The sequence below is a fragment of the Sus scrofa genome, chromosome 14 (genome assembly GCF_000003025.6).
Source record: "Sus scrofa isolate TJ Tabasco breed Duroc chromosome 14, Sscrofa11.1, whole genome shotgun sequence".
Taxonomy (NCBI): domain Eukaryota; kingdom Metazoa; phylum Chordata; class Mammalia; order Artiodactyla; family Suidae; genus Sus; species Sus scrofa.
In genome coordinates this window covers 140,532,729-140,558,542 of record NC_010456.5, presented here as the reverse complement: position 1 = coordinate 140,558,542, position 25,814 = coordinate 140,532,729, and the positions used below count along the sequence as shown (strand labels likewise).

The window sequence follows — 25,814 nt, the reverse complement described above, 5'->3', positions numbered from 1 at the left end:
TCCCCATACGATGACATGCATCATCCCCTGATTAAAATGCCCCTGACGACAACGATGACCAGTGTCCCACATGGCTGGTGTGGCCAGTGAGGAGTGCAGCGGGCCTCGCCTCCGGTGCCTGCATCCCCCCAGCTGGGTACTCTCGGGAGAGCAGGGCTTTGTCCTCCCTGGCTCCTGATGGCCCCCGTGTCAGCGTGAACCCCAGTGTGCACCCTGGGTGGCCCAGTTCCCCCAGGTGAGGGTGGGAAGCAGCCACCTGGGACCAACTGGCTGGGTGGGGGCCCGGATTCCTGAGGGGGCCTGAGCAGCCCTGGTGCCAGGTCCTGTGCCCACACACTGTGGGACTTTGCCCATCGAAAGGCCCTCTGGCGTGGGGGCCTGTGTGCGTGCAGCGGGGCCGGGCTTGGGTGGTGCCATTCCCCTGGCCGCGGGAACAGGCTGGGCGATGGTGAGCAGAGACAGGCCGCCCGGCCCCCCAGGGGTCAGTCTTGCCGACACCACGGCTGGTCTGAGCCGGCCGTGTGCTCGGAAGCTGCTGTTGTCCCCACCCCGTCTGGCCTTTCAGGTGGCCTTTGTGAGTCTCTCCTGGCTCCGCAGGCAGGTCCCGCGAGGCTGGCAGCGGGGGTGGGGGCGGGGCAGTCTCCGGGTCTGCAGGGCGGGGACGGGGTGGCGGGAGCGCTGCCAGGGGCAGCGCAGACGCAGGCGCCCAGCCTGTGGCCTTCTCCTTCCCGGCACCAGGGCCCTGCATGCACTTTTTCTTTCTTGCATTAAACTTAATGTCGTTTGTGCTGTGTTGTGCGTGGCTCTGGGCCTTGGTGACGTGAGCCCTGCCTGGTCCAGACACGGGAAACCATGGCAACAGCCGAGGCCGCCAGCAGGGCGGGATCAGTGGTTAACCAGCCACCGTGCGAAGGCCGATGCCTCTTAAGGGCAGGTGTAGACTTGCTTCTGCCCCAGGGTTGCCTGCCCAGCGGGGGCCTCAGGTCCATGTGAGCGTCTGTAGGGAAGTTCAGGGAAACGCGGGGCGCTCTGATGTCCCCTGTGCCTCCCGTCCGTGGCGCCCCCGCCTCCACGAGGACAGTGTGTGAGGGCTGTGCTACCACCTGGCTGGGGCGTCTGGCGAGGCTGCCGGGGAAGGTGCCCAGGTGGGGTCAGGGTGATCTCCCAGACTGTGGGTGGGGGCCCCACGTGGGAAAGAGGGGGCGGAAGCAGCTTTATGTCCACACGGCGCTGCAGGCAGCACATCCCGAGGCCTCAGGACATGGGAGCCTTGGGGGGCTGGAACTCAGTGGGTGGGGGGCCCACCAGGCTCGGGCCACAGGTCCATGTTTGCATGCACAACTGTGTATGCATGTGTGTGTGAATGTGCAAAGACAAGTGCAGACACACGTGCACGCACACACACCTTCCTGAGCAGGCAGCGTGTGCCGCCCCCACCCTGGCACCCAAGCGCTCATTGCTCATGGATCCATGCAGCCCCTCCCCCAAACCCGAAAACAACATGCTGGTGAGGGTGTGATCCCTCAAAAACATCTACATCTACACGTGTGTGTGTGTGTGTGTGTGTGTGTGTGTGTATCATATGACCCAACAGTTCCACTTCTGGGTATTTATCCGAAGGCACTATAAGCAGGTCTTTTTTTTTTTTTTTTTTTTTTTTTGCTTTTTTAGGGTCGCACCTGCTGCATATGGAGATTCCCAGGCTAGGGGTTGAATCGGAGCTGTAGCCGCCGGCCTACACCACAGCCACAGGAACGCAGGATCTGAGCCGTGCTGCGACCTACACCACAGCTCACGGCAACGCCGGATCAGCCCACTGAGTGAGTCCAGGGATTGAACCCCCATCCTCATGGATCCTAGTCGGGTTTGTTACGGATGAGCCAGGACGGGAACTCCCTGTGAGCAGGTCCCACGCGGTTTCTGCATTCGGCGCTCCCGCAGTGGAGCGGGGGGCTCGCGGGGTCCACCGTGGGTGCAGGGCGGGCAGACTCGGACCTCTGCCCCTCAGGACGCCCTTCAGCCCTGAGAAGGGAACAAACGCGGACACGAGCTTGGACCTGGAGGACCCCGAGGACTGAGTGCTGAGTGAAACACCGTCTGACCCCAGCTCCAGGAGGTCCTTCCAGCAGTCAGACCCAGACGCAAAGTAGACGGCAGGTCCAGGGCTGGGGGCGCTGGGGCGTCGGAGTTTGAGGGGACGGTTTCGGTCTGGCAGATGGAAGGGCATGAGGGCGGGATGCAGGCTCACAGCAGAATCGCTTACTGCACTGAACCTACACTCGAAAATGCTCGATGGTAGGTTTATGTGTGTGTTTCTCCACAACAAAATAACTGAAAAACCCCATCACGGCCTGGGTGACCTACAAACAGCAGAAGCTCTTGTCTCTCGCGTCTGGAGGCTGCAAGTCTGAGGTCAGGGCGCCGGTGTGGCCGCGGACTTCCTGGGGGTCCTCCGAGGGCAGAAGGGGCAGGGGGCTCTGTGGGGCTTCCTCGGGGGGGCCTCGATCCCATTCATGGGGCTCCACCCTCAGCACCTGAGCACCCCCTGAAGACCCGCCGCTAGCACGGTCCACATGCAAGTTTGGGGGCCCAGCATTCAGTCAGGAGCAGCACCTCCTCCAGGAAGCCTTCTCGGACTCTCCTGAGAGTGGCTCCCGGGCTGGCCCTCCACTCCCCTGGAGCCTCCAGCCCCTGTGGGCGCCGGGCTCCTCAGAGGCAGGCCCGGCCCGGGGTGGGGCGGGCGAAGACACGTGGACTGCATGCGTGTGTGGTCGGTGTGCCCTGGCGACCACGCCGGCCCCTGCCTGGTTCGGCCCCATGGGTGCCTCTGATGTGCTGCTCGCCGAGGTCACGCGAAGGTCATGGCCCACGGGCTTCCGAGTCTCAGGGACGGGACTTGGTTCTGAAGTTAGGACCTCAGAGCCCCGTCTCCCCAGGGCGGTTCTCCCCGCTGATGCGCAGGACCGGCTTGGGAGGTGCGCCTGGGGGCGGTGGTGGGCGTCGGTGCCCTGCCCTCTGCCCACTGCCTCCCTCTTGTCCCCAGACCCAAGTGGTTCCCGGGGTGACCTCTGAAAAGACCACCCAGCTCCCCAAGGATCAGGGGAGTCATCAGCCAGGAGCGCATGCACCCTGGCCTCGGGGGAGGACGTTGTGTGGCCTTGGGGTCCCCGCCGCCCCCTGGGGCCTCTCGTGGAGCCTCTGCTTCCTCTGCTTCCGTCCTCAGGGCTGAGGTTTGCAGACTCTGCATGGGCTTGTGGGACCAGGCGGGGGCTGTGGGCAGCGGGTGCGTGTTCTGGTCTGGGGGCCCAGAGGCTACAGGTGCAGCAGACCCCCAGCCCAGGCCTGCAACTTGGGGGCCCATGTGGGTTTCACCGGGTATCAAGGGCGTCCATGGGGCAGCTGGTGGGTACTCTGGGGAGGTGGGGCCTTGGCTCTGGGGTGGTGGGGTGTCAGGCCTGGGCTCACAGAGGCAGCCCCCGGGGACTGAGGTGGAGAGGGGTCGGGGAGCAGGACCTAGTGGGCCAGGGGATTTGGTTTTGGGCCAGCACAGAATGGGGACCTGCCACCCCACCTGTCCCAGCTCCCAGGTGCAGAATTCCATTGTGGCAGCTCCACGTGGCCTGCTGGCTGACGGGGTTGTGGCGTTTCTGGCCGTCACTCCTCCCACAGGGCGGAGGCCTCCCCAACCCCCAGGCCCCCTCTTTAGTGCTGGGTTAGTTCTCCCTCCCTGCCCCCGCTGGCCCGCGACCCCTCTTCCTGGCACTGCTGCCTGCTGGCAGCTGCTGCTCCCTTCCATGCAGCGGTCATCAACTCCCACCTCTTCCACGGAGGCCCCTCTGTCCTTCTCTTGGGGGGCAGCGGGGGGCGCGGCAAGGCTGCACTGGGAGCAGAGGCTGCGGTTGGGCAGACGAGGGAAGAAGGAGAGGCTCGTGCAGCCCTGGGCCTGCTGACCTGGGAGTTTCCCCACAGACCTAGGGGTGCGACCCTCCCGTCCCCCCCAAGACCCTGCGGGCGCCCAGTCCAGGCCTTGCTGGGCCTGCCTGCCCCGCGCTCTCGGGCTGGGGGCTGGGCTGCTGCTGACACAGGCGCCCAGGAGCCGTGTTCTCCGAGGAGGTGGCGCTCTGGTCCTCTCCCGTTGGGCTGTGCCAGGGCCCGGCCCTCCCTGGTGGGTCCCCTGCTGAGCTCCCACTGTTGACCTCCAGCTCCCAGGAGCACACACCCTGAATTCGGGGCTCCCCTGTTTGTGTGTATGTATATGTGTGTGTGTGTTTACGTGTGTGTGTTTGTATGTGTGTGTGCACGCACGCGTATGCCAGGGCCTCCCAGCAGTGCTGGGGGTGGAGGTCAGTGTGCTTTGTGGGGCTGGGGGCTGGGCTGCTCCCCAGGGCAGTTTCTCCCCACCCCCGCCCCCACCTGACACCTGAGCCAGGACCCGCCCTCCCTGTTTGCGGGTCCTCCATGCACTCCTGCAGCTGCACCAGGAGCCCCCCGGGGCAGTTTCCACGGGGAGCCCAGTGGCCTTGGGGTCCGGGAGGGCTGTCCTGCAGGTGGCTCTGGTGGGCTGAACACCCCGAGTGGTGGGAGCAGCCAGCGGTGAGCCTGGGACGGCAGGACCCTCTGGACGGCCCAGGGAGGCCCCCACTCTCCCACCCCTGGCAGGTGGGGGGCTGGCTCCCTGCCGTGCGACTGTCCCGCGACCTCCCTGCAGGCCTGGAGGAGCTGGGCCCAGCCGGCCGGCGATACTATTGATCTGGCTGTTGCCTTCATCCCTAATTTATGAGCGTTTCCGGTGCCTCTGGAGCTGTCGATAGGAAGCACTGGATCGCAGCTGCCGACTCTTTCAGACCAGGCGGGGTCTGGGATGAGCAGTCAGAGCACTGAGGTGTTCTATGGGCTGGAGCTCTATCTGGATGTAGCTGTGTTGGGGGGGTCTCCCACAGAGCCCCCCCCCCCGGTCCAGCCTGAGTGGGTTGCAGCCAGGCAGGGCCCCCCCCCATGGCTCCGGGCACACCCCTGGGCACAGAAGCCAGATTCTTCCGGCACCTGGGCCCCGAAGCCTCTGCCTTTTCTTGGCTGCTGTCACATGCTGGCTGAGTGCTTCTCCAAAGGGATGGGGGGGCGGACGTTGTGATGGGAAGGGCCCGGGGCTGCCCCACGGACAGGCTGGGGACACGGAGGGGCAGGGGGCTCGGGGCGGAGTGGGGTCCTCAGACGGGCCTGCAGAGGCTTCCCTGGGAGAAGCCTGAAGGTGCGCGGGGTGGTCCGGCAGGTGGCCTCCGGGGAGGGCGGGCCGCCGCTGTGGGGGAGGGGACGGGGAAGCGGCCCTGCCTGCCCCTCCCCCAGGGAGGGACGGAGCCAGGAGGCCAGGGGCCGCGGGGGCTCAGCTTTAGATGCCCGACCCATCCCTGGGGCCTGCTGCCTGGCCTGACTGGCAGGATGATGAGGAGTGGGTGGGGCGCCTAACGGCCCCGCCCTGACCAGTGGGCTTTGCCCTTGGGGCCCAGGCAGGACCTCAAGGCCGCCAGGTCGGGGCAGTGCCCGCACCCCCAGTCGCTGTGGTTGACCTTCCTCCCAGGGGTTTCGAGTCGTCCTCAAGGAAACCCGGGGTGGAGGCCCCCCGGGCGTCGAGCACTGGGGGGGGCGGCGGCTTGTCCCTTCCCTCCCCTGGGCCCGCACAGGGGCCTGCCCGACGCGCCGCTGGACCCCCACGGCACACGGGGACACCTGCCCTTCGCAGAGGGCCTGGTCCTGACCTGCGGCTCTCGGCCTGTTGGACCTGCGGCCTCAGAGGACGTGTGTTGCTGGCAAGCTCCAGCCTCCGTGTGTCTGTGAGGTGCCCGTCTGCTGACCGCTGCCCCGTGTATGCAGGTGTCCCGTGTACGGGGGCGCTGGCCGTGCACCGTAGGAGGCGGAGTGACGCTGTGCTGCCTGTGGCCACACGGCCCCGCGGGGGACACGCCTCAGTGGGACGGGGTGATTTACTTGGAGTGTCTGGGGGACAAAATTCAGGCAACTTCTGCGTGGATTTCCACAGCTCGTGGCCTTTGGTATAAAGGCCACGGTAATGTTGTAGCCTTCCACGTCGTTCTGGTCTGGGCTCTCATGGGGACACGGGCACCGGGTCACACGGGCAGGAGCGGCAGGCCTGGTCTGGGTTCTGGGTCCAGCCCGTGCCCGGACTTGCCCCCTGGCTGTGGGCACGCAAGGCTTCTCCACATGCAGCCTTCGGGGGGTGGGGTGGGGAGCAGCCCCCCCAGGCCTGCAGAGACCTCCGCCCGCGGCTCCCGCCCTCGCAGTGACTCACAGCTCGTCAGCCGGGCTATTTTTACCCTCAGGGCCCGTCTTCTCTCTTGCTTTCCTCTTCGGGGAAGCGGCTTGTCTGCTTTAAGCAGAGCGCCGGCCTAGGAAAGCACTGAAACCACACCAGGACGCTGCCCTCCCACCGTGGCCCTGCTGGGAGGGCCCTCGGCCCCGGGGATGGGCTCTGACAGCGGTCGGGGCCCAAGCATCTGCTCCTCCAGTCGGAGAGAGGGATGGACCAGGCACGAAGGGCAGATCTTTTTATTTTTAGGGAAGCGTTCAGATGTCACCCAGCTTGCTTTCTGTATTGGGTCGCGTGGACCCTGCATGAGAGCCAGCGTTTGGCTTCTGTGGTGCCTTCACCAGGTGCTGGAGGAGCAGCGGCTCCCTCTTCTCCCTCCTCTGGCTTTGCCCTCCAGCCCTGGCAGCATCCGCACACGTGGGCTGAGTGTGACACTGCCAGGGGCTCCTGCGTCCGGACGGCATAGGGACAGCGACCAGGAAACACCCTGGGAACAAAGCTGTCGGTGGCCCACCAGCCTCCAGAGAAGTGCGCCTTGCCTTTCCCCAGGGGGTCGTCTTCTGGGAAGCCCTGGGCTGGGATGAGAACGGCCGCAGGCTCCCTGGGGGCACAGAGCTGTCTGGGCTCCTGGGTTTAGCACTGAGACACGTTGTTCAGAAAGTGGCCTGCGGAGGGGACCTGGGTGGGCTCCCCCAAGGGAGCCTCGTGAAACAGAATGAAAACCTCCCTTCGCTCGTGCTCGCTCGCTTGGCTGAATCAAGATGACCTATTTTCATAGCAGTGGCTGTGCTTCCGATGGCCTCTCTGCAAAATAAAAGGCCTTCTTGAAGAAATATTCTTTAAGCCCTCGTTTTTAAATATTTAGCTGCCCCTGCTCGTGTGGCCATGTGGCGGGGTCCTGTGGGCCCCCCTGGCAGAGACGCAGAAGGTCGGGTGGGACCTTTCCTCTCCCCGCGCTGCCGTCCGAGGTGTGGGGGCAGGGCCCCCCGCTGCAGCCTGAGTCACACTGGAGTCGCCGTGACCGTCCCCCAGGTAGCCCGGCTCACGCCCCATTTCTGTACCCCCAAGTCAGCTTGTCAGCTTCCAGCTGCCTCCCCGATGACCTTGTAAGAAAAAGCAACCCTGCCCCCCTTCCTGCCTGGCTTTCCTCCAGGCGCCAGGCACCCTTTTGTTTGCTGGCTTAGTGCCCGTCTCCCACAGTCCAGTGTCCACGGAGGGCACCTTCCTGCCTTCTTCCAGGGTCGGGGACAGGCCTGGCCCCTGGTTCTTGCCACGGCCTCTGACCTTGGCTCTGGGGTTGCTCAGCCTCCTGAACAGATCTGTGGCCCGAGCCCTCCGTAGACAGAGCCAAGGTCCAGCTCCAAGGCCTCGGAGAAGCAGTGCCCACACGGTGGGTGCTTGAGGGACCCCAGGGCTGAGGCAGCTCCTGGTACCGCCTGCACAGCAGTGGGGCCCCCAGGGCGGGGCCATAGAGGACGGAGGTTTCATACCCACGAGGCAGCTTGGAGCCCAGGTCTGTCGGGGGCTGAGCCTGGGTTGGGGGGGAACAGATGGGGCTCGCTGCCCCCACCCCACTTTGCTAGCACCAGGCTTGCCCCCCCCGACACTGCAGGGGCGGTGCCCTCCGGCTGATGGGTCTGCCCCCCACCAGGGTGAAAACACCCTTGGTCTCCATCTTGGCACCCTGGTGGCCCCAGCCCCTCCCTGGGTCGCTGACAGCGAGGGTTGAACTTTGCCTGGAAGTGGCTGTGACTTCTGTGCAGTGGCTGGAAAGCTGGGTCGGGGAGCCGACGAGCTGAATGTGCCCGGACTCCTCTGCCCTGGGACCCCCATCCCCCCTCCCACACACCTCCCCCTGCCCCCCCCCACAGCCTCAGCCCCTCCCTCGGTGGTGGGAGGCGCCCAGATTCGGGGTTGGGTGAACTTGACAGACTCTGCCAGTGCGCCTTCAGGAGCCGGCAGACGCCCGGGTGACGGCGCTGTGTGCGGCGTGCATGGCCGTCTGTACAGCCCCCAGTGGCAGCACTGCTGTCTGCACCTGCCGCTGTCTGGACAGATCCCTGCCGGTGGGCTCCCCCCTCGTTCTGCCTCCATCCAGAACCGACGGAGAGGAGGCTGAGAGCTGGAGGGGAGAGACCCTGCTTGGCCGCGGGCTCGAGGCCAACTTGAAGGGGTCCAGGTGGGCCGAGCTTTGGAGCAGGGTCACTGTGGCCGGGCCGCCACCCTCTGCATGGTCATTGGCCGCGGCTCCCTTCCCAGCCCCGCACCGGCCTGGACACTGGGCCCCCCCCTGCTATCGAGGTGGCTGGCGGCCAGGCCAGGTTCCGCCCCTGCATCTTCCCTGACCGCCGGCCACGGCTACTGTCTGGGATCCCGTCTTGCGGCCGCCCCGCCGGCGTCTTAGGAAGTGGGGATCGCTGTGCTCAAAACCACAGGGCTGCGGGGGTGCCTCGCGCAGACCACAGGCGGGGAGGCCGCAGGGCGGCCGGGCCGGGCTCCCCGCAGTGCAGTGCTCTCGCCGCCCGGGCTCGGTGCCTGCAGGCTTCCGGACGCCTCTCCCTCGGCCCCGTCCATTCAGCCGGGAGATACGCTCCCGCAGGGCCGGACAGGCCGCGCTTCTGGCCTCTGTTAATGAGGTTCATTCCTACCTTTCCTCTGCTGGAAGGACTCAAGTCCAGAATTCGTGGTTTTCTTGCTGAGCAGCCCGCTAACTCACGGCCCCGGGTGCTCCTGCTTGGGACGTGGCATCGGGCGGGCTGCTGCGGCCGTGGGGGGCGCACCCCAGCAAGCTCCCCTGCCCCCGAAGGGCCCACTGGGCCGGACCTGGGCTCGTCCTGGCTGTTCTCGGGGGCTGTGTCCTTTTCAGTGTGTTGGGGTGCAGTGGGCACACAGGACCACATGGAGCACGGTGCTTGCGTGTCAGAGCGGGGGAAGGAGGCAGCCGCTGAGCCGGGTGGGCGCTGGGGACGGGGAGGTGATGGCGGGAGCGGCCTGGAGCTGCCCTCACAGGGGCTGGGCCAGCTCAGGCACCCCCGCCTCCGTTGCTCTTTGGAGACATGGGGACCTGTTTGTCTCGGGCCCCCCACTCTTGGCCACCCTCCAGGCAGCCCTGGAGTAGAGACCTGGAGGCCCTGGGCAGAGACCGGCTCCTGCGGGGGCGCTGAGCAGAACGAGGTGGAGAAGCGTGTGGACATGCGTTTTAAGGAGAGCGGCGGGTGTGAAAAAGGAGGGGCCCCGGGGACCTGTCCGCGCCCCTCCCTCTGCAGGGGGCACGCTGCTGACAGGCTGCTGGGGCCGCAGGGGTGGCTCCTGGCGGGGGGGGAACAGTTAGGAAGCTACGGTTCCACGACCTCTCTCCCGGGGCCTCGCTGGCCGATTCTGTGGAGTGAGGCCTTGGGAGCGGGGCCTGGAATTGCTCTCCTCAAGCTGTGGACTGCTTGTTACAACCCCGGGGGCCAGGGGCTGGGCAGGGCACGGCCCCCCAAGACTCAGCAGAAGGGGCGGTGTTTCTGAGGGTCCTGCGGGCCTCTCTGTGGGTCCCCACTGGGTTGGGGGCCACTATCCTGGGGGCTGCTGGGTGCCTGGGTCTGAGCTCAGCAGCTCCAGGGCCCGTCTGGTCCGATCATATCCCAGCTGCGGCCTGGCCTCGCCCCACAGGGGCCTTGGAAGAGGGGCGCCCCAGCCTGAACTCAGCCTCCAGCCAGCGCCATGCTGACCATCTTCCGAGGGCTGCAGGGGCTCCCTGAGACATTGGGGGTCCCTGCAGTGTTGGGCTCTCCACAGTGTTGGAGGTACCTGGCAGTTTGGGGGATGCCATTCTGGGGGCTCCCTGAACCATTGGGGGTCCCTGCAGTGGGCCTCCCTGTAGCACTGGGCTCTCTGCAGCGTGGGGGGCACTCGAGAAGCTGCTCCGGCCGGGGACTTGGGGCGGGCACGGGGCCTTTCCGCCACCTCACCCAGCATCCTCTGTTTTCTCTGCAGTGAACTTGGACCACTTCCAGATCCTGCGTGCCATCGGCAAGGGCAGCTTCGGCAAGGTAAGGCGGCGGTGGGGCAGGGCTGGCCCGCCCCGGGGAAAGGCCGGCCCCTGGTCTCCGGTGTGGGTGTGCTTCCCGCCCAGCCTGCCTGTGAGGCTGGGGGCTTCGGGGTGGCTGCCAGCCGAGCTCACCCCTGTTGGGGTCTCTTGGCCCAGGTCTTTGGGGTCTTGTAGCTCCGCCGGGAGCTGAGGCTGCAGATGGCACAGCCCGGACACCCACTCCCTCCCTGCCGAGGCCCGTCTTGCAGCCGAACAGCTTTCCTTAGAGACCAGCCTGTCGAGGTCTGAGAGGGGAGCATTGGAGAAGCTGCCCCGTGGTGCGGCTGATACACGGCCTTTGAGCCACAGTGACCCCGGGACGTCCTGGGTGCCGCTGGAGCCGAGGCCAGGCTTCGCCCTGCCGGTTCCTGCAGGCCATGTGGCCGGGGGGACACCGAGGGTGGAGGCTGCTCTGTCCTGAGGAGGCCTGACCGGAGCCCGTGCCTCACTTGGCTTCAGCATCTCTTGGCCGGTTCTAACTCCCTGAAGTGCTGCCTTGTCCTGCCTGGAGCTCGGGGGTAATTATACCTCGAGGGGGCGCCCAGGACTGGCCTTGCTGGGCCTGTGGTGAGTGAATCACTTCTGAAGACAAGTTTCTCTGCAGCTCGGAGGCCTCGGCTGCTCAGGCCCTGGCCGCCCAGCTGCCGTCGCGCCGTGAGCCTCTCCGGGAGGGCTGTGCTGCCAAGCGGGCCGTGCAGGCTTCAGTGCGAGGGTCCCTCCCTCTCGCTGTAGCAGGGTGTGCGCTGCCTTAGCTTACGGGCCTGGGGTAACTAGAAGCCTGAGCAGCCTAGCCCGTTTGCACGAATCCACTGAGATGGCTTAGCATCGGGGGAGGGTGTTTTCAACGTCTCCGTGTCCGGAGTAGCCAGTGGACCCGGGCTTTCTGTCCATTGCGCTGAGATGGCGGGTCCAAAGGCCAAGGTCCCTGGTTGGAGAGGGTGCCTGAGACGGCTGCTGCTGCCCGGCTTTGCCCATTGGCGCAGGGGTGTGGGAGGCGAGTTGGGCAGGCCTGGGCGGGAGCTGCTTAGGGGAAGCGGCCCTCTCCTCCCCTCGGGGCCCAGACTGGGGAGGGGTGGGGTCAGCCGGGTGTTCCCACAACAAGTGGGAGGGAGGCTGGGGCAGCGAGGCGGGCGTGCATGGCACCATCGCCGCCACCCCCCGGGCTGGGCCTCCTGCACCCCTGCCTGGGGGTGGTCCTCGCTCCTCACCCCTGCGGCTGGGCAGCCCCCCCCCTCCCCCGCAGGCTCTGCAGAGCCCAGGATTCTGGCTCCTCCCACCGGTTCTTGGCTTTGAAAAGCCAGCTGGCTGCAGGGCCCCAGAAACGCGGCTGAGCCGAGAGGGGTGACCAGAGGAAGCGTGGGTTCCTGCCAGGGTTTTATCTTCGTGCGCACGTTGGGGCGTAGTCGGAGGGCGGCTTCCCGCTCCCTCATTGGGCGGCCTCGTGAGGCCTCTCGGGGTCCTGGGCTGCCGTGCTGGGGTGTGTTTAGAACGTGGGCAAGACGTGGTTCTGGTCTTTCCACTCCTCCCTGCGGCTGAGTGGGGAGGGCAGGGAACAGGATCTGGAGGCAGCCCCCGGACGCGCGGCTGGGTCACACGCGCACCTGTTACACGTGGCCCATTCCAGAGGCTGTGCACGGGCTCAGGGGCACCTGGACACACGGGGAAGCCCAGCTTTGGGAACTGCTGGGGGCCGCTCTCGCCAAGCGGCTGTGACGTTTAGCGGCCCTCCCCATGAGCGAGGCACCATGGCTGGTGTGTGTGACATGAGCAGTCTGTCCCCAGGGAGAGGGCCATTTCCCTCGTGGCGGTGCCCACAGGGGCGCTGACTCCCGGAGATGGATTATCCAGACCGGCCGCACTGGCCTTGGGAACAGACCAGAGATGGTGTTTGCCAGCTTTTTCGGCGGTAAATGACACGCAGCATAAAGGTTACCCCTGAACCGTTTTTAAGTGCACAGCTCAGCGGCCCGAAGCGCATCCCCGCTGTCGTGCCTGGAAACTCAGACTGCGGGTGATGGACGCTCGCTTTAGGAGCACTGAGAAAGGGACACATGTGAGCTAACGTCACCTGGGCGGGGGAGGGCGGGGTGGCCGGCCCCCGAGGTGGCCGGGTGGGCTGGGATCCCGCCAGGGCTCACGGTGTCTCTCCACCCAGGCCCTCTGTCCCTGGCTCAGCCCTGGATGACCCCTCTGAATGCCACAGTGGGGAGATAAGCCTGCTGTCCTCACGGCCCAGCCTGAGCTGGCTCAGGGCAGCTCTGATGGGGTGGCGTAGGCACGTGCTCCTCCCAGCCGCAGTCACCGTAGGTGTGGCTGTCATGGCCACAGTCCCTGCTACAAGGCAGCCCGCACCTGGCGCTCACCGCCTGCACAGAGCGTTGCTGGCGGGGTCTTTCCCCAGCAGAAGCAGCGGCTGGGGGGGGGTTCGAAGGCAGGGCGCATTGGCGGGGTGCATGGAGAGGGGAGCCCGGTGCGGGGGGAGCTCTCAGACCTTTGCCTCTGGGGGCCTCCCAGCCAGCCTGGGGAGGGACACAGGGTCTGAGCTCAGCTGGACTCAGCCAGCTGCCACCTCCATCGGGTCTGCGGAGGGAGGACCCCCACTGCAAAGAAGAGGTTATTAAGAGGGTAAACTGTGAACACAGCAGCTTTTTGGCAGATGACCACCCTCTCCGCAGAAGCAGAGATGTCAGCGGGGCCGGCCTGCGTTGTGGGCACCCCTGGCCCTCCCCCTCCCCCTCCTGCCCCCTCCTCCACTTCCCACAAAGCCTGGCTGCCTTTGGGAACCTCAGCTGGCCCCTGGGTCCGTGTGGGGACGCCAGCCCCGGCCTGTGCCCGCTCCAGGCGCAGCCTGTGCCCGCTCCCTGCCGCCGGGGCTGGCATGTGGGCCGTGCCCGCCTCTGCCCCCGGTCCGGGGTCTGGCTCCATAAAACCCAAGTTCCCAGAGGCCTTTCCTGTGCCTCTGTCTCTCCTTGGTTCGGGAACACCGGGCTCCGGCCCCAGACCGGGGTTCTGTGGGGGAGGGAGGGGCGCCTGCAAGCAGAGCCCCCGGGCCTTTCCCTCCCCCCAAGGCAGGTCTTCCTTGCCGCCCTGGGCACTTCCTCGAAAGGACCACACCCTCCCCTCCGGGTGCCACCCGGCTGCCCCAGAATTCCTTCCAGACACGCCCTCCCCCTCCTTCCAGCTGGGGGTCCGCTGGGGTTGAGACCCCACGCCACCCCGTCCACAGCCCCTGCTCCCCAATCCTTGGCTCCGAGAAGCCCCCCACTCCCACTTGTCGCCGGACCAAGCACCCCTCCGCCGGTCCCGGGCCCTCAGCGCCCGTGGACGCAGCTGGTCCTCAGCCTGCAGCTGGTGCTCGGCGGGGCCTGGACCCTTGGCTTTCCGGGCCACCTCCACACAGGGTGCTCGTGCTGACCCCAGGGGCCACATGGGGACAGGGGATGTGGGCCCCCAACCCCACAGCAGCTCCTGCTCCCCTGGCGGGGGGGGCAGCACTGCCGAGCCCCACCCTCGACGTGTCCAGTCTCGGCCTCGCTCTGGCCACACCTGAGCTGCTGTGTCCTAGCTTCGGCCCCTTCCTGGACCTCACTTCGGTCCCCCCTCTGGGCACTCGTCACCCTGGCTACTGCCCGGTCGAGCCTGACGTGGGCACCCTCCCAGTCCCTCTGCTCGGCCCCGCCCTGCCCTCCATGTGCTTGGCCCTGGGGACCCTGGGACTTAGGGGGGCCCTGCCGGTGGCGGGGCTGCGGAAGGAGCCTAGGCGGGCCCGGTGGGTCCTCCAGGCCTCGTCCAGGCTCCCGGCACGCAGCCTGCACTCAGTGGCTTTGCCTGGGTCCCCCCAGCTCTGTCCAGCTGGACGATGGGGCCACAGTTTATTCCAAGGCAGATTATTCAGGTGGGATGATCAAGACTTAGAGAAAAATCAGTTTTTCCGCAGGCATCGGGGGTCGTCCAGCCCTAAGATATACCCCCACGCCCAAATCCGTGTGTGTCTGTGCAGCCAGGCCTTGCCCCGGCACCAGCAGCCAGGCGGGTTTTGCATCCAGGAAACTGAATTCCAGCTGCAGGCCCCACGGGATTATTGTAGGACCTGTTGGTGGGCCTGGACCCGGCCCAACCCCCAGGGATCAACTGTGTTTGCAGCCCAGCGCTGGGGCTTGGCCCCCAGGACCCACCTGGGATAGGCTCGGCCGAGGGGCTCACGCCTGCGCACGGGCTTGTCCTGGTCTGTGCCCACCTGCTGTGCGGGGGCCGTGTCACCTAGCCTTTGCTGGCCAGGCCACCCTCCCAGGGCCCTGGTGACTTGGGACGTGGGAGACGTCTCCCTCTCAGAGCAGGTCTTCAGCTCCCTGCCTTTTCCTGGAGTGGGCGGCGGGCGGAGGCAAGAACCGAGTGCCCGGTCTTTCCAGACAGAACCTGCTGCCTGTGCCCCAGCGCAGCCGCCCGCCCCCCTCCCCCCGGCCCTGGACCCCCCACCCCAGGCCATCCCATCTGCACGTGCGGCCCGGGGCTTTGTCTCACCTGGGCCTCTGTTTACAATGGAAATATTCTGTTTTGGAAAAGGACTTCACTCCATTTAGAATGTCACGTTTTCCCTCGGCAAGCCCGGCTGCCCCCTCCGTCCATCTGCCCGCCTGTCCTCCTCTCCCCTGGCCTCCGCCCTCACCCAGGGGCTCGGTTTTGCTCTGATCCACGCGCCTTCAGAGCTTTGACAGCCGCCCGCCTGCGCTCTTCCAAACCGTCAGCTGCTCTCACGTATTTATTTTTCCAGTTGAACTTCAGAATAAATTTCAAGATCAAAAATAAACTCACCGAAATTTGGGTAGGAATGACACTTCCAGATTAAACGGGAGGAAGGTGGGTATGTCACGCACCTGGGCATCCTTCGGGCTCTGTCGTGTTTATTATACGTTGCTCTTACGGTTGTTTTCTGTTAAGCTGTTATATTTTATCCTTTTGTTATTGTGAATAGGTTTATTTACCAACTCTTTTCCAGTTTATTGGAAAGTGGCTCCGCCCCACCTACCACACTCCCCTCGGCTGCCGGAGGGGGGTGCTGTGCCTGTGGCCTGGCGTGGACGTGGGTGGTCCCTGGCTGTGGGCATGGGCGGAGGGTGGGGTCTGGCTTTGCCAGCCTGTGGGTGAGCCTGCTTCTGGCTTAAACAGCGTGTTTGAGGCGAAGTAGCCTTCAAGCTGCAGGTGATGGGCTTCCGTGATGCGGTCTGGGAGCAGAGGCTGGATCTGCAGAGCCCCCGACGGTGGGCAGGCCACCGGTCAGAGGGGCGTCGGGAAGTGAACGAATGTCCAGATGGCGGAGGGAGGGAAGGCCGTCACCTGGGCTGGGGCTGGGGGTCCTTTCCCAAGTCCCAGAGGCCCCCACCTGCACCCCAGCCCCTCTGGCCCCCTGCCTGGTCTGGACTCTGCCCCACTGGCGGGGCCTGCCCCTCCCCCTGCACCCCACGCCCCATGCACACCCCCCCCCACACCGGCACAAAGGCCAGGCTGAGCCCACACGGGGCTCCCAGGTGCTGCTGCCGTTGCCGTGTGCGTAGGCGGGCCTCCTACACCCAGGGCGAGGATGGGGGCTGTTCTCCAGCTGAGAGGCCCGGGGACCCTTTTGGGGTCACCTGGGCCCTGCCCAGGGGTGAGACGCTCCCCCAGCCTCCTGCTCCTGCGGAAGGGCTGGCCAAGCGGGTACTGGGGGGAGGACGGCACCGACCAGCTCGGGATGAGGCAGCCAGAGTCCAGGCACATGCGGTCGTGTTTCTCCGGTTTGCGGGGAAAGAACTAGGATGCTCCCAGCCGCCCCGAGGAACCTCCTGACCCCAGGTCCTGAGGCGGGCGTCGGAGACTTGGCCGAGGGCCAGGCAGTGGTTGCAGGCGGAGCAAGTACAGACCGGGGGCTCTTGGCCTCGCCTCTTTCCTGTGGACCCCGTCTTCAAGGCCCGCCCGCAGGGATGCCACCTTGCCCGGGCCTCCCTCCCTCTGCTGCCAGCTGAGCGAGAAGCCAGTGCTTGCAGTTGCTATGGCAACGCCTCACAGGATGGCAAAGGATCAGCCCCCCAGCGCGTTGCCGTGACACCTCGCTGAGTTAACACAGGAGGGCCGTTCTGGGGTTCCGTGCCTCCGTTACAGCGGAAACGCTGCAGGGGGAGAGCAGCTGTGGCCGAGCGCTCAGAAGCCTTGGGTTCTGGGATCTGAGTCTGGCCATCAGCAGCCACTGCTGGGGCTGCTGGAGACAGCTTTGCCTGCAGCCCGTGCTTGGCTCCGTGTGCTCTTTGGTGTTTACACTGGTGACGAGTGCTGCATTCTGGCCCTGCCATCAATGTGCAGCTCCTTGACTGGGCTCGAAGCCCCTTCTCCTGAGACATCCAGGGGCCAGATCTCGACTCTGGGTTTTAGAAACCCGTGCTTGTGTGCCGGGCTGCAGACATCAGGCCTAGGAGCCATGTTCCCATCCACCCTTGACTGTGACCATGCGCGAGGTATTGGGACCTCGAGAAGCTTCGCTGAAGCAAGCTAGCGGTGGCACCAAATTTTCCATGGCCGGCAGCGTCTGCAGAAGCCCCATGGCCGCTGGCCTGCCTGCTGGGGGTCACTGCTCACACCCACACCCAGATTTTCTCGCCAGGCGCTGCCCTCACAGCCACACAGCTCTGGCTTCTGTCCCAGCCCCGTCTCCTCGCATGGCCCCTCTTCTGTCCCCAACTTCCGTGTGCTGTGGATGCAGCCGTTAAAAAAATAAAGACTCCCTGTTTATTGGCCTCTTCAGGATTTCAACTCCTTTTAGGCTCAATCTGGATCGTTCTCTACATTGCGCAGTCTTGTTCAAGGTCGTGTTGCTTCTTCTAGTTGTGATTGTGTGTTGGTTGGGAGACAGGTGATGGGGGCACCGGGTCTGGAGTTTTCCTGTGCTGAGCTGACCGCCTGTCCCCGTGGGACCAAAGGCACAGTGGGGCTGCCGGAGCCCCCGGGCGCTGGCGGCCCAGGCGCACAATTAACCGGATATTCAGCTTCGGTCTCCGCGTTCAGGGACTGCCTTCTGTGGAAAATGCAGTGATTGCCACAGATACTTGAGCGCTGCCAGAATCCAGTCTCTGAGGCAAAGGTACGTTCAGGAAAGTCTAGCCTCGGCTGCTGTTCCTTCTGTCCTGTTTCCACTTTGCTCCTGTAAACATCCCTTTTGAAAAAGACTGGTTTATTTGTCCCCGAATCCTTGGTAAGGTATTCGTGTGCCCTGCCTCTTGAAGACACGGTTACCTACCGTTCACTCTCCCCACACCCCGCCTTTGACTTGACGGTATTTCTGGATGTCACGCTGTACCCGCAAAGCCAATGCCAGCCACTGCCCTTGGCTGCTGCGCACACGCCATGCCACCGGGCGTGCGTGCTCACAAGCTTCCATGGCTGCCACAGACGTGGCAGGAATGACATCCGACAGTTGCGGAGTCAGAAGTCTCAAGACCGGCCGGCCCTGGGCTGGGGTCACAGCAGGGCAGGGCCGGGCTATCCTGGGGGCTCGGGGAGAAGCCGGCTTCCAGGGGCGGCTCTGTTCCCTGGCTAGTGGCCCTGCCTTCCTAGACGTCTGATCCTTTGTCACACCCCTTCTCTGACTCTGGCCCTCCTGCCTCCCTCGGTCCCGGGACCTGGGGTTCCCTGCGCCACCTGCCATCACCCAGAATCTTGCATCTCCAGACCCTTCCCGCAGCCCCATTGGCACGACCCCTTTGCCACAAGAGGTGACGCGTTCGCAGGTTCCAGGGTTGGCACGGGGGCATGCAGAATCGTTGTCCTGCGACCGCACGTGTTCCTGGTCAGGGCCAGGCTGCTTCCCGCTGGCCATCACAGGCGGGACCGCGGTATCCGTCTCTCGACGGAGCCAGTGGATCTTTGTATCTGTGGGTTGGTTCCCAGAAGCGGGCTGCGTGGCTGGGGGGGCACGTGTGATGCTGGCAGACGCACCATTCCCTCCGTGGGGCTCAGGCTCCCCCTCGGCGCCTGCACGGGGCTGCTGCCAAGGCTGGGTCTCTGCCAGCCCCACAGGCAGGGAACGGTGTCTCCTGGAGCTTTACGTGGAATTTTTTGGATAAACTCGTCTGAATATCTTCCGAAATTGTTAGAGGCCATTTGTGTGTCCTTCACCCATGTGTCCCCTGGGCTGATGGTTTCTTATTTTTAAAGCCTCGCTGTAGGTTAAAGACGTGAACCTTTTATTCCTGAATAAGCTGCAGATACTTTTCCCAGACTATCGACTGTCTCTCAGCTTGGTTTGTGTTTTCCCGTTTAAAACATTTTGACTTTTCCGTGGCCGCGTCTGTCGTCTTTCTCCCTGTCACTTATAGGTTCCGGGGCTCAGGGACGTGTCCCCCTTTCAGTCACAAAGGACCGTCCTGTTTCCTTCGCCACGACTGTGTTTCCTGAATCAGGTTGAAACCATCGTGCATTCAGAATTTATTCTGGTTTCTGCTGTCACGAGTGGACCAGGTTTTGTCTCTTTCGTCTGTTCCGTCACCCCAGCCCCACTCACTGCATGAAAAGTCCGTTTCCCGCACGCCTTTGAGACGCTCCTTTGTCACACGCTACATGTCCCCGTGCGCTTGGGTCTATTCCTGGATTTTCTCGTCTGTTCTGCTGGCTCACCTGCTGTTCGGCTGTAGGACCACACCTTTTTTCCTGGAAGTTTATGTCACGTGTTCTAGTACCCGTCAGGGCTCACGTTCCAGCCTTGCTCCTTTGAAGGTTTTTGGGTTTTTTTGTTTTTTCCCCCTGGGTGATTTTTGTCTGATTGTCTTTCCCTGTGAACTGGATGACCGAGCTGTCAGCTTAGGAAAACCCCTGGTGGTATTTTTACTGGGACCCACGTGTTGAGGTTAGGAAGCCGCGTGGGAAGGGTTTGCGTGGTGGCCGTGGTGCCTCCCCTCTGCCCAAGGGACGCTGTGTCACCCTTCCAGAGAGCGTCACCTTTTCCCTCACGAGGGTTTTGTTGCTGTATTTTACTTATTTTGCTTTTATAAAAGCATTTTCTCTTTCATTAAATCTTTTTTTTTTTTTCAGGGCCGCGCCCACAGCATGTGGAGGTTCCCAGGCTAGGGGTCGAATCGGAGCTGCAGCTGCCGGCCTGCCCCACAGCCACAGCCACGCAGGATCCGAGCGGCGTCTTGGACCCGCACCACAGCTCACGGCAACGCCAGATCCTTAACCCACCGAGCAAGGCCAGGGATCGCACCCGAGTCCTCACGGATTCTAGTCAGGTTCGTTACCACCGAGCCACGACGGGAACCCCTCTTTCATTAAATCTTCAAAGTGGGGTTGGTTTGCTTGTGCGAAGGCTCTCCGTATGATTTCACAACCACCTGTTTTTACTGACTTTTCTGAGGTTGGTGTAGTTTTCCACTGCTTGTTTGGATTCTGCGGATCCAGAGCCTCTGCAAGCAGAGGCGACTCTGTCTCAGTTTTGGCCATGACTCTGGGCCCTGCCGCTGGCTGGCATGGGGCTGCGTGGGGCCCAGGGTGCTCTGGTCCTGTCCCCTCACCTGCCAGCTGGAGCTGTAGGAGGCCGCCCCCAGGCGTGCTGGGCGAGAGATGACAAAGGAAGGCCCCGGGCCCCCTGCCTGGCACGCAGACAGCGGGCCCGTGACCTGTCAGCAGATGAGGGGCCTGCGTGGCCACGCGCTGCCTGCGGTGGGCTCGCCGAGCGTCCTGGGGGGCCTCTGGGGTGGGGTCCGTCACACCTTTTCCTTCGGCCTGGAAAGGAGGTTCCCTGGCTGGTGCTGGGGCCTTTCTGCTCCCGGCGCTTACTGGGTAGTTGTCACTCTGTGCCAGCCTTGGGCACCCGGAGACGCCCGGAGATGCCCGGAGACCAGGCGGGCTCCCCGCTCCGTGGGGGCTGGTCTGTTGGAGACACGGGCAGGTCCGGGGAGCTGGGCTGTGGCTGTTGCCCGCTGGTGGCGGGGCGGCCTCAGGTGAGCGGAAACGGCCTCCTCCTCCTGCACAGGCCACGGGGGACCGGCCCCAGCTCTCCTGGCCGTGGGGTCTGGATGGGGGTCCCAGTGTCGGGGCAGCCAGACGCTTGCAGGAGGGGGCCCTCATGGCCTCGGGGGCTGGGGGGCTCTGAGCGTCTATCCAGGTTCCAAGCTGGACAAAGGGCCCCAAGGCCAAGTTCTCTGTGGCACAGATGAGGCCCTGACAGCTCAGCCCAGGGCAGGTGTGAAGCTGCCGGTTTCCGACTCCGGGAAGGCCCCGCTGTAGTATCCAGGTGTGTGGACATCCAGCCTCTGCAGAGACGAGTGCCGCCTAGGGCTGACGAGGAACTGGGACCTCCTGGGGTCCCCCTCTGGGCAGCGAGTCCTGCGTTGAGGCATGTGTCCAGGACCTTTCAGTCCCTGTACACCTGTCCCCCTGCCCCTCCTTCTGACTCCACAGCCAGCCTTGAAGCTGGGGGCTGAGACCTGGGTTGGGGACCTCAACCCTGGTCCCTGAGCTTGGGGGGGGGGGGTGACGCAGGCCAGGGCCCGGCCTCCTCTCCAGCTGGCCCAAGGGAGCGAGGGTCCCCGCAGAGGTGTGAGGGCGGGGCCTGGGGACGGCCCGGAGCAGCCTGCTTCAAGCCAAAGTTTCTTCGAGGCTCCTACATCCTCTGAAAGATTTTCGGAATGTCGTGTTCTGTGCTATAAATACCTTATGTTTCTTACGATTAAAATACCACACACCCACCATGTCCCTAATCTGAGTAAGACCCGCAGCCTGGGAAGACCTGCGGGGTTTAAGGCCCTCCAGTGTCCTGGTGTGCACACGCACCCCGGGGGACGCCGGCTGTCGCGGAGTGGGGGGCGACGTCAAAACCGCCAAGAGGGAGCTGCCGGCCCAGCCTCTCAGGGCTGTGGGCCTCCCTGTGCTGGGCCTGGAGGGGTGCAAGGCTGCTTCCTGGGGGGCCTGGTCCACGGTGCCTGGGGCGGGGCCTGCTGTGCTGGGGGCCTGGTCCACCGTGCCTGGGGCGGCTCCTGCTTCCTGGGGGCCTGGTCCACGGTGCCTGGGGTGGGGCCTGCTTGCAGGGGGCCTGGTCCATGGTGCTTGGGAGTGGGCCTGCTTCCTGGGGCGCCTGGTCCTTGGTGCCTGGGGCGGGGCCTGCTGTGCTGGGGGCGTGGTCCATGGTGCCTGGGGCGGTGCCTGCTTCCTGGGGAGCCTGGTCCATGGTGCCTGGGGCGGCGCCTGCTTGCTGGAGGGCCGGTCCACGGTGCCTGGGGCGGGGCCTGCTTGCAGGGGGGCTGGTCCTTGGTGCCTGGGGCGGGGCCTGCTTGCTGGGGGGCCTGGTCCACGGTGCCTGGGGTCCACAGTACAGCGTCTGCTGTGCTCAGAGGGTCCGCTGTACCCTGAGGTGTCTGCTGGGCTCTGGGGGGGGGTCTTCTCTGCCCTGGGGGGTTTGCTGTGGGGGTGCTGCATGCTCACCTGAGCTGGGCTGGCAGGCGGGCCTCCCCCTCTCCTTCAGGGCGCCCCTCACGGAGGAGGGTGGTCTTTGAGGAGCTCAGACCCTCCTTCACGATTCAGCCCAGAGGGTCCGAGGCCCCAGTGGCTTTGCCGCTTGTGCCCCCGACTGTGAAGGGAGAGGGGTGGTTTCCTGAAGCCCCGCCTGGGAGGGGGTCCAGCCCGCCCATCCGCGTGCACTGTTCAACGGCCTGGGGTGGCCGGGGTCGGTGTCCACAGACAGCGGGACCCGGGCTCGGCAGGACCCCACACAGATACCACGCGCAGCTGTGCGGGCCCATCCCAGGCCCTCTGGGGCTGTTCAAACGCACGCAAGGGGCCGGGAGGCAGGACCGACCCAACAGGAAGGACGATGGGCGTGAGGTGGCCCTCTGCCCCCGGGGGGCTATCCAGCTCCTGCCGACGGGGGCCCTGCCTCAGGCTCTCAGGGTCCAGAGGCTGCCGGGCGGGACCAGGAAGTGGTTTCATTATATTTCAGAGGCTTTTGTACCTCTGGTCAGGCATTTGGTTTCTGAAGAAAAAAATGACTTGGAAAGAACACGCGCTTGGCGGTGAATCCCTGAATCTGCAAACCCCGTCAACAGCGTTCAACTAACCCGGGCTCTTCAAACCGCCGCGAATTGGAGCCGCAGGGCCGGGTCTGGTCCTGCTTTTCCAGCCGGGCCGCTGGCTGCCCAAAGCCCTTTCCAGCCGCCCCTGAGAGCGCTTGATGCGCTGGACTCTAAGGGGGACCCGGCACCGGCCCAAACAATTGTGATGTCCCAGCCCTGGGCCTCCGAGAGCCGCTCTGGGGCCAGCCTGGGACCACACTGCCCACCCTGGGCCTGGGCTGGATGCTGGTGAAGGGGGTCGGGAGGCCAGGCTTTCAGAGGGAGGGCCACTTGCAGAGGGAGGGGGGGCGGGCATTCAGCCGGGCGGAGGCTGGTGCCCGCCGTCCTGTCACAGACGCCTGGAGGGAGCAGGTGTTCTGGCGGCCAGGCTGCCTTGGAAGATGCGTCCTGAGCGGCCAAGACAAAGCCCCGTGACCAGGGGCTTCAGACGGCGGAGGTGCCGTCTCCCACCAGCTGGGGCCGAGTCCGAAAGCAAGCTGACTGGGGCGGGCGCTCCTGGGGGCTGCGGGGGAGGCCGGTTTCGCGGCTCCTCTCCGGGTTCTCAGCAGGACTGAGCGGTGAGGTGACTCGAGGCAGGTGAGCAGGAGAAAAGTGTGCACACGGGCTGAGTGTGAGTTCTCCATGACCCGGGCCTCGTCCGGAAACAGAGACCCAGGGAGGAGGCGAAGGCTGACCGTTTCTGCCGGGGCTGGACAGTGTGGCAGCCGGGAAGGTACCCGGAGCCCGCAGGGGGCCCGGGGGTGGGGGCTGAAGGATGAGGAGAAGTGTCTTAACAGGTGCGTCTGCACAGAATTCTCTCGGCCTGGCCTGCCGTCCCCAGGAAGTGTCACGGCCCGGAGCAGAGCGCCAGCAAACCCATTCTGAGTCCCGAGAGCAGGTCGGTTTCGTTAACAGCCTTGTCACTTTCGGAGGCGGCGCTGGGGGTGGAGCCCCCACCAAAGTGAGTGAGGTCTGAGCCATCGGAGTTTATAGGCGGCGTTTCTATGGAAACAGAAGCAAAGCAGGGGGGGAATGGTTGGAGCGAACTCCCAGCCTGGGTCTGAGTCCCGAGTCGGTCACCCTGAGGCGTTGGGAGGGCGGGCGCAGGTGGGCTGGCAGTCCGGGTGCCCTGGTGCCCTGGCCTGAGGGGGTGTCTGGTGAGGGCACTGGGGTCTCTGAGCGGCCCCCACCGTGGGCACGGCGGCTGTCCACGCGTCATCTGTGGTGCCTTTTCTGATGTTTATACCATGCTTCAGCTGGTAGGGCAGTTTTTCACATTTCGTGATTCCAAGTCTGAAGCGTGGAGCGATTGGAAATGCTACTTGCTGACAGAGATGTGGCAGCTCGACACCCACAGGGCGGGCTGTACTTTCACTGAAACGGTTCTGCCTCAGTCACCCCGTTCCTCTTAAAGATACTCAAAGGCTGACTTGCTTGCAGAATAAGTCTCGTCTCGTTTAACCTCGCCTGTTACCGACAGAAGTACAGAAAGAGCAAACACGTAGGATCTTCTTTTTAAAACAATTTGAGGGCCGCACACACCGCCTTTGGAAGTGTCCTGGCCAGGGCTTGAACCTGAGCCCTAGCAGTGACCTATGCTGGATCCTTTAACCCACTGCTCCAGGCCGGGGCTGGAACCCGCACCTCTGCAGTCAGGTTCTTAACCCACTGCGCCATGGCAGGAGCTCCATGTGGGTTCTTTCAAGTCCACTTTGCTGGAACTTTTGTACGGAGTTCCAGATTAGACTTTTAAAAGGCTCTCGAGGCCAAAAGGCCACATCGGCAATGTGTCACCAGACTGTGCTTTCGGTGCCCTTGAATTTGCATGAATTCCTCTCTTCTCGATGTCCCTGAGGTCCCTGGGCCGGCCAAGAAGGGGCCTTTCCTTGTGCACAGGCGGGAAGCCCGGAGGCCGGCCCCAGGCCCGAGCTTCGCCCCGCATCACCTCGTCTGTACAGTCCGCCCTGGTTTCCGGTCACACCTGGCTGAGGGCCTGCTATTTTCTCCATAAACATCCGTGTGCCAAGCAGTTCCCCTGCCCATCTCATGGGCTGTGAGGGATAAAATACCTGGTCGACGACGGGCTTCGGCAGTGGGGTTTCAGTGCCGTAAGAGGCAGATCACTCAGTGCAAGAAACCACACGTCAGGCGGCAGATCCCGCGCGGGCACAGCTGTCCCTCCTACCCGGGCAAACCCAAAGTTTCCCAAACTGCAGCAAACGTAAAAAGGCGGGGAGTGAGTCACAGTCTCGGAGGCATTAATTATCGATGCTGTAGCTGATTTAGAAACGCCGTCTCATTCCGCCTTCCCCAAACGGACCTGCGGGGTCAGACACTGGCGGGAAAAGGAGACGCCAGCTCCTCCTCTTCCCCTAAAACCGTGGTCACGTGATTCCCGGTGGTCTACGTTTCCCGGAGAAGATGAAACCTTTTTGCTGTCTGATGGTGGGACCCATGGTATAGGCGGAAGGCCGGTGTTTGGCCGGGATCCGGCTTAGGTGGTGGCATGGCACGCCAGGTCTGGTCAGGCGATGGGCATTTCGGTGCGGCCCAGCGGGTACCAGTTAGACGAGTTCCGTGCGTCAGTAAAGAAAGAGCGGCACCTCCCACTGTTCGCTTCATGTCCGGGGACGTCGGAGGAGACGGAGAGCGGGCTGTTCAGTGCGAGAGGAACTGACCTCCGGCTCAGGTCAGGTAGACCCTGAGTTGTGCGCGGTCGGCTCTGAGAAGGGGCGTCGCCCCCCTTTTCTCCAAGACGTAACCAGATACACCTGTCACCTTGAGTCTACACACATTTAAATGCGTCGACGTCTTTCAGTATTTTCATTCCACAGTAAAATCTTGAAACATTTTTATTAATTTTCATGTTTTCTTAAGTCCCTTTCAACGTCTGTTTTATTTTCATTGTTTTCTCTTCTTCGGCAAAATGGTCGTTGGCCAAGGAGCTGTGCAATGAAACTGCTTGTGTCAGAGATTCTTATGGGGAGATGCCTAGACCCACTTGATTCCAGGAATGTCATTTTATTTTATTTTATTTACTTATTTTGTTTGGCTTTTTAGGGCCGCACCCAAGGCATATGGAGGTTCCCAGGCTAGGGGTCGAATCGGAGCTGTAGCCACCGGCCTACACCAGAGCCACAGCCACACCAGATCTGAGCCGCGTCTGCGACCTACACCACTGCTCAGGGCGATGCCGGATCCTTCACCCACTGAGCGAGGCCGGGGACCGAGCCCAAAACCTCATGGCTCCTAGTTGGCCTGGTTTCCGCTGCGCCACGACGGGGACTCCCTGTACGTCATTTTAAGCTGTGACGTTCCAGTCAAAGTCTTGGGAACATAGCTAATGATT

General features: G+C 64.0%; 1 protein-coding gene across 4 annotated transcripts in view; it reads left to right on the top strand.

Moving 5' to 3' along the window:
* Positions 1-25,814, top strand: part of STK32C (serine/threonine kinase 32C) — an 83,630-nt gene that overhangs the window by 37,592 nt on the left and 20,224 nt on the right. For all 4 annotated transcript variants that reach the window (XM_021073875.1, XM_003483577.4, XM_021073874.1 and 1 more), the window contains exon 2: positions 10,304-10,359. Coding sequence is in view for 1 of the 4 variants with exons in the window: in XM_003483577.4 (XP_003483625.2) it covers positions 10,304-10,359 (56 nt within the window). In the remaining 3 variants the exon portion in view is untranslated. The remainder of the gene's footprint in view (positions 1-10,303; positions 10,360-25,814) is intronic.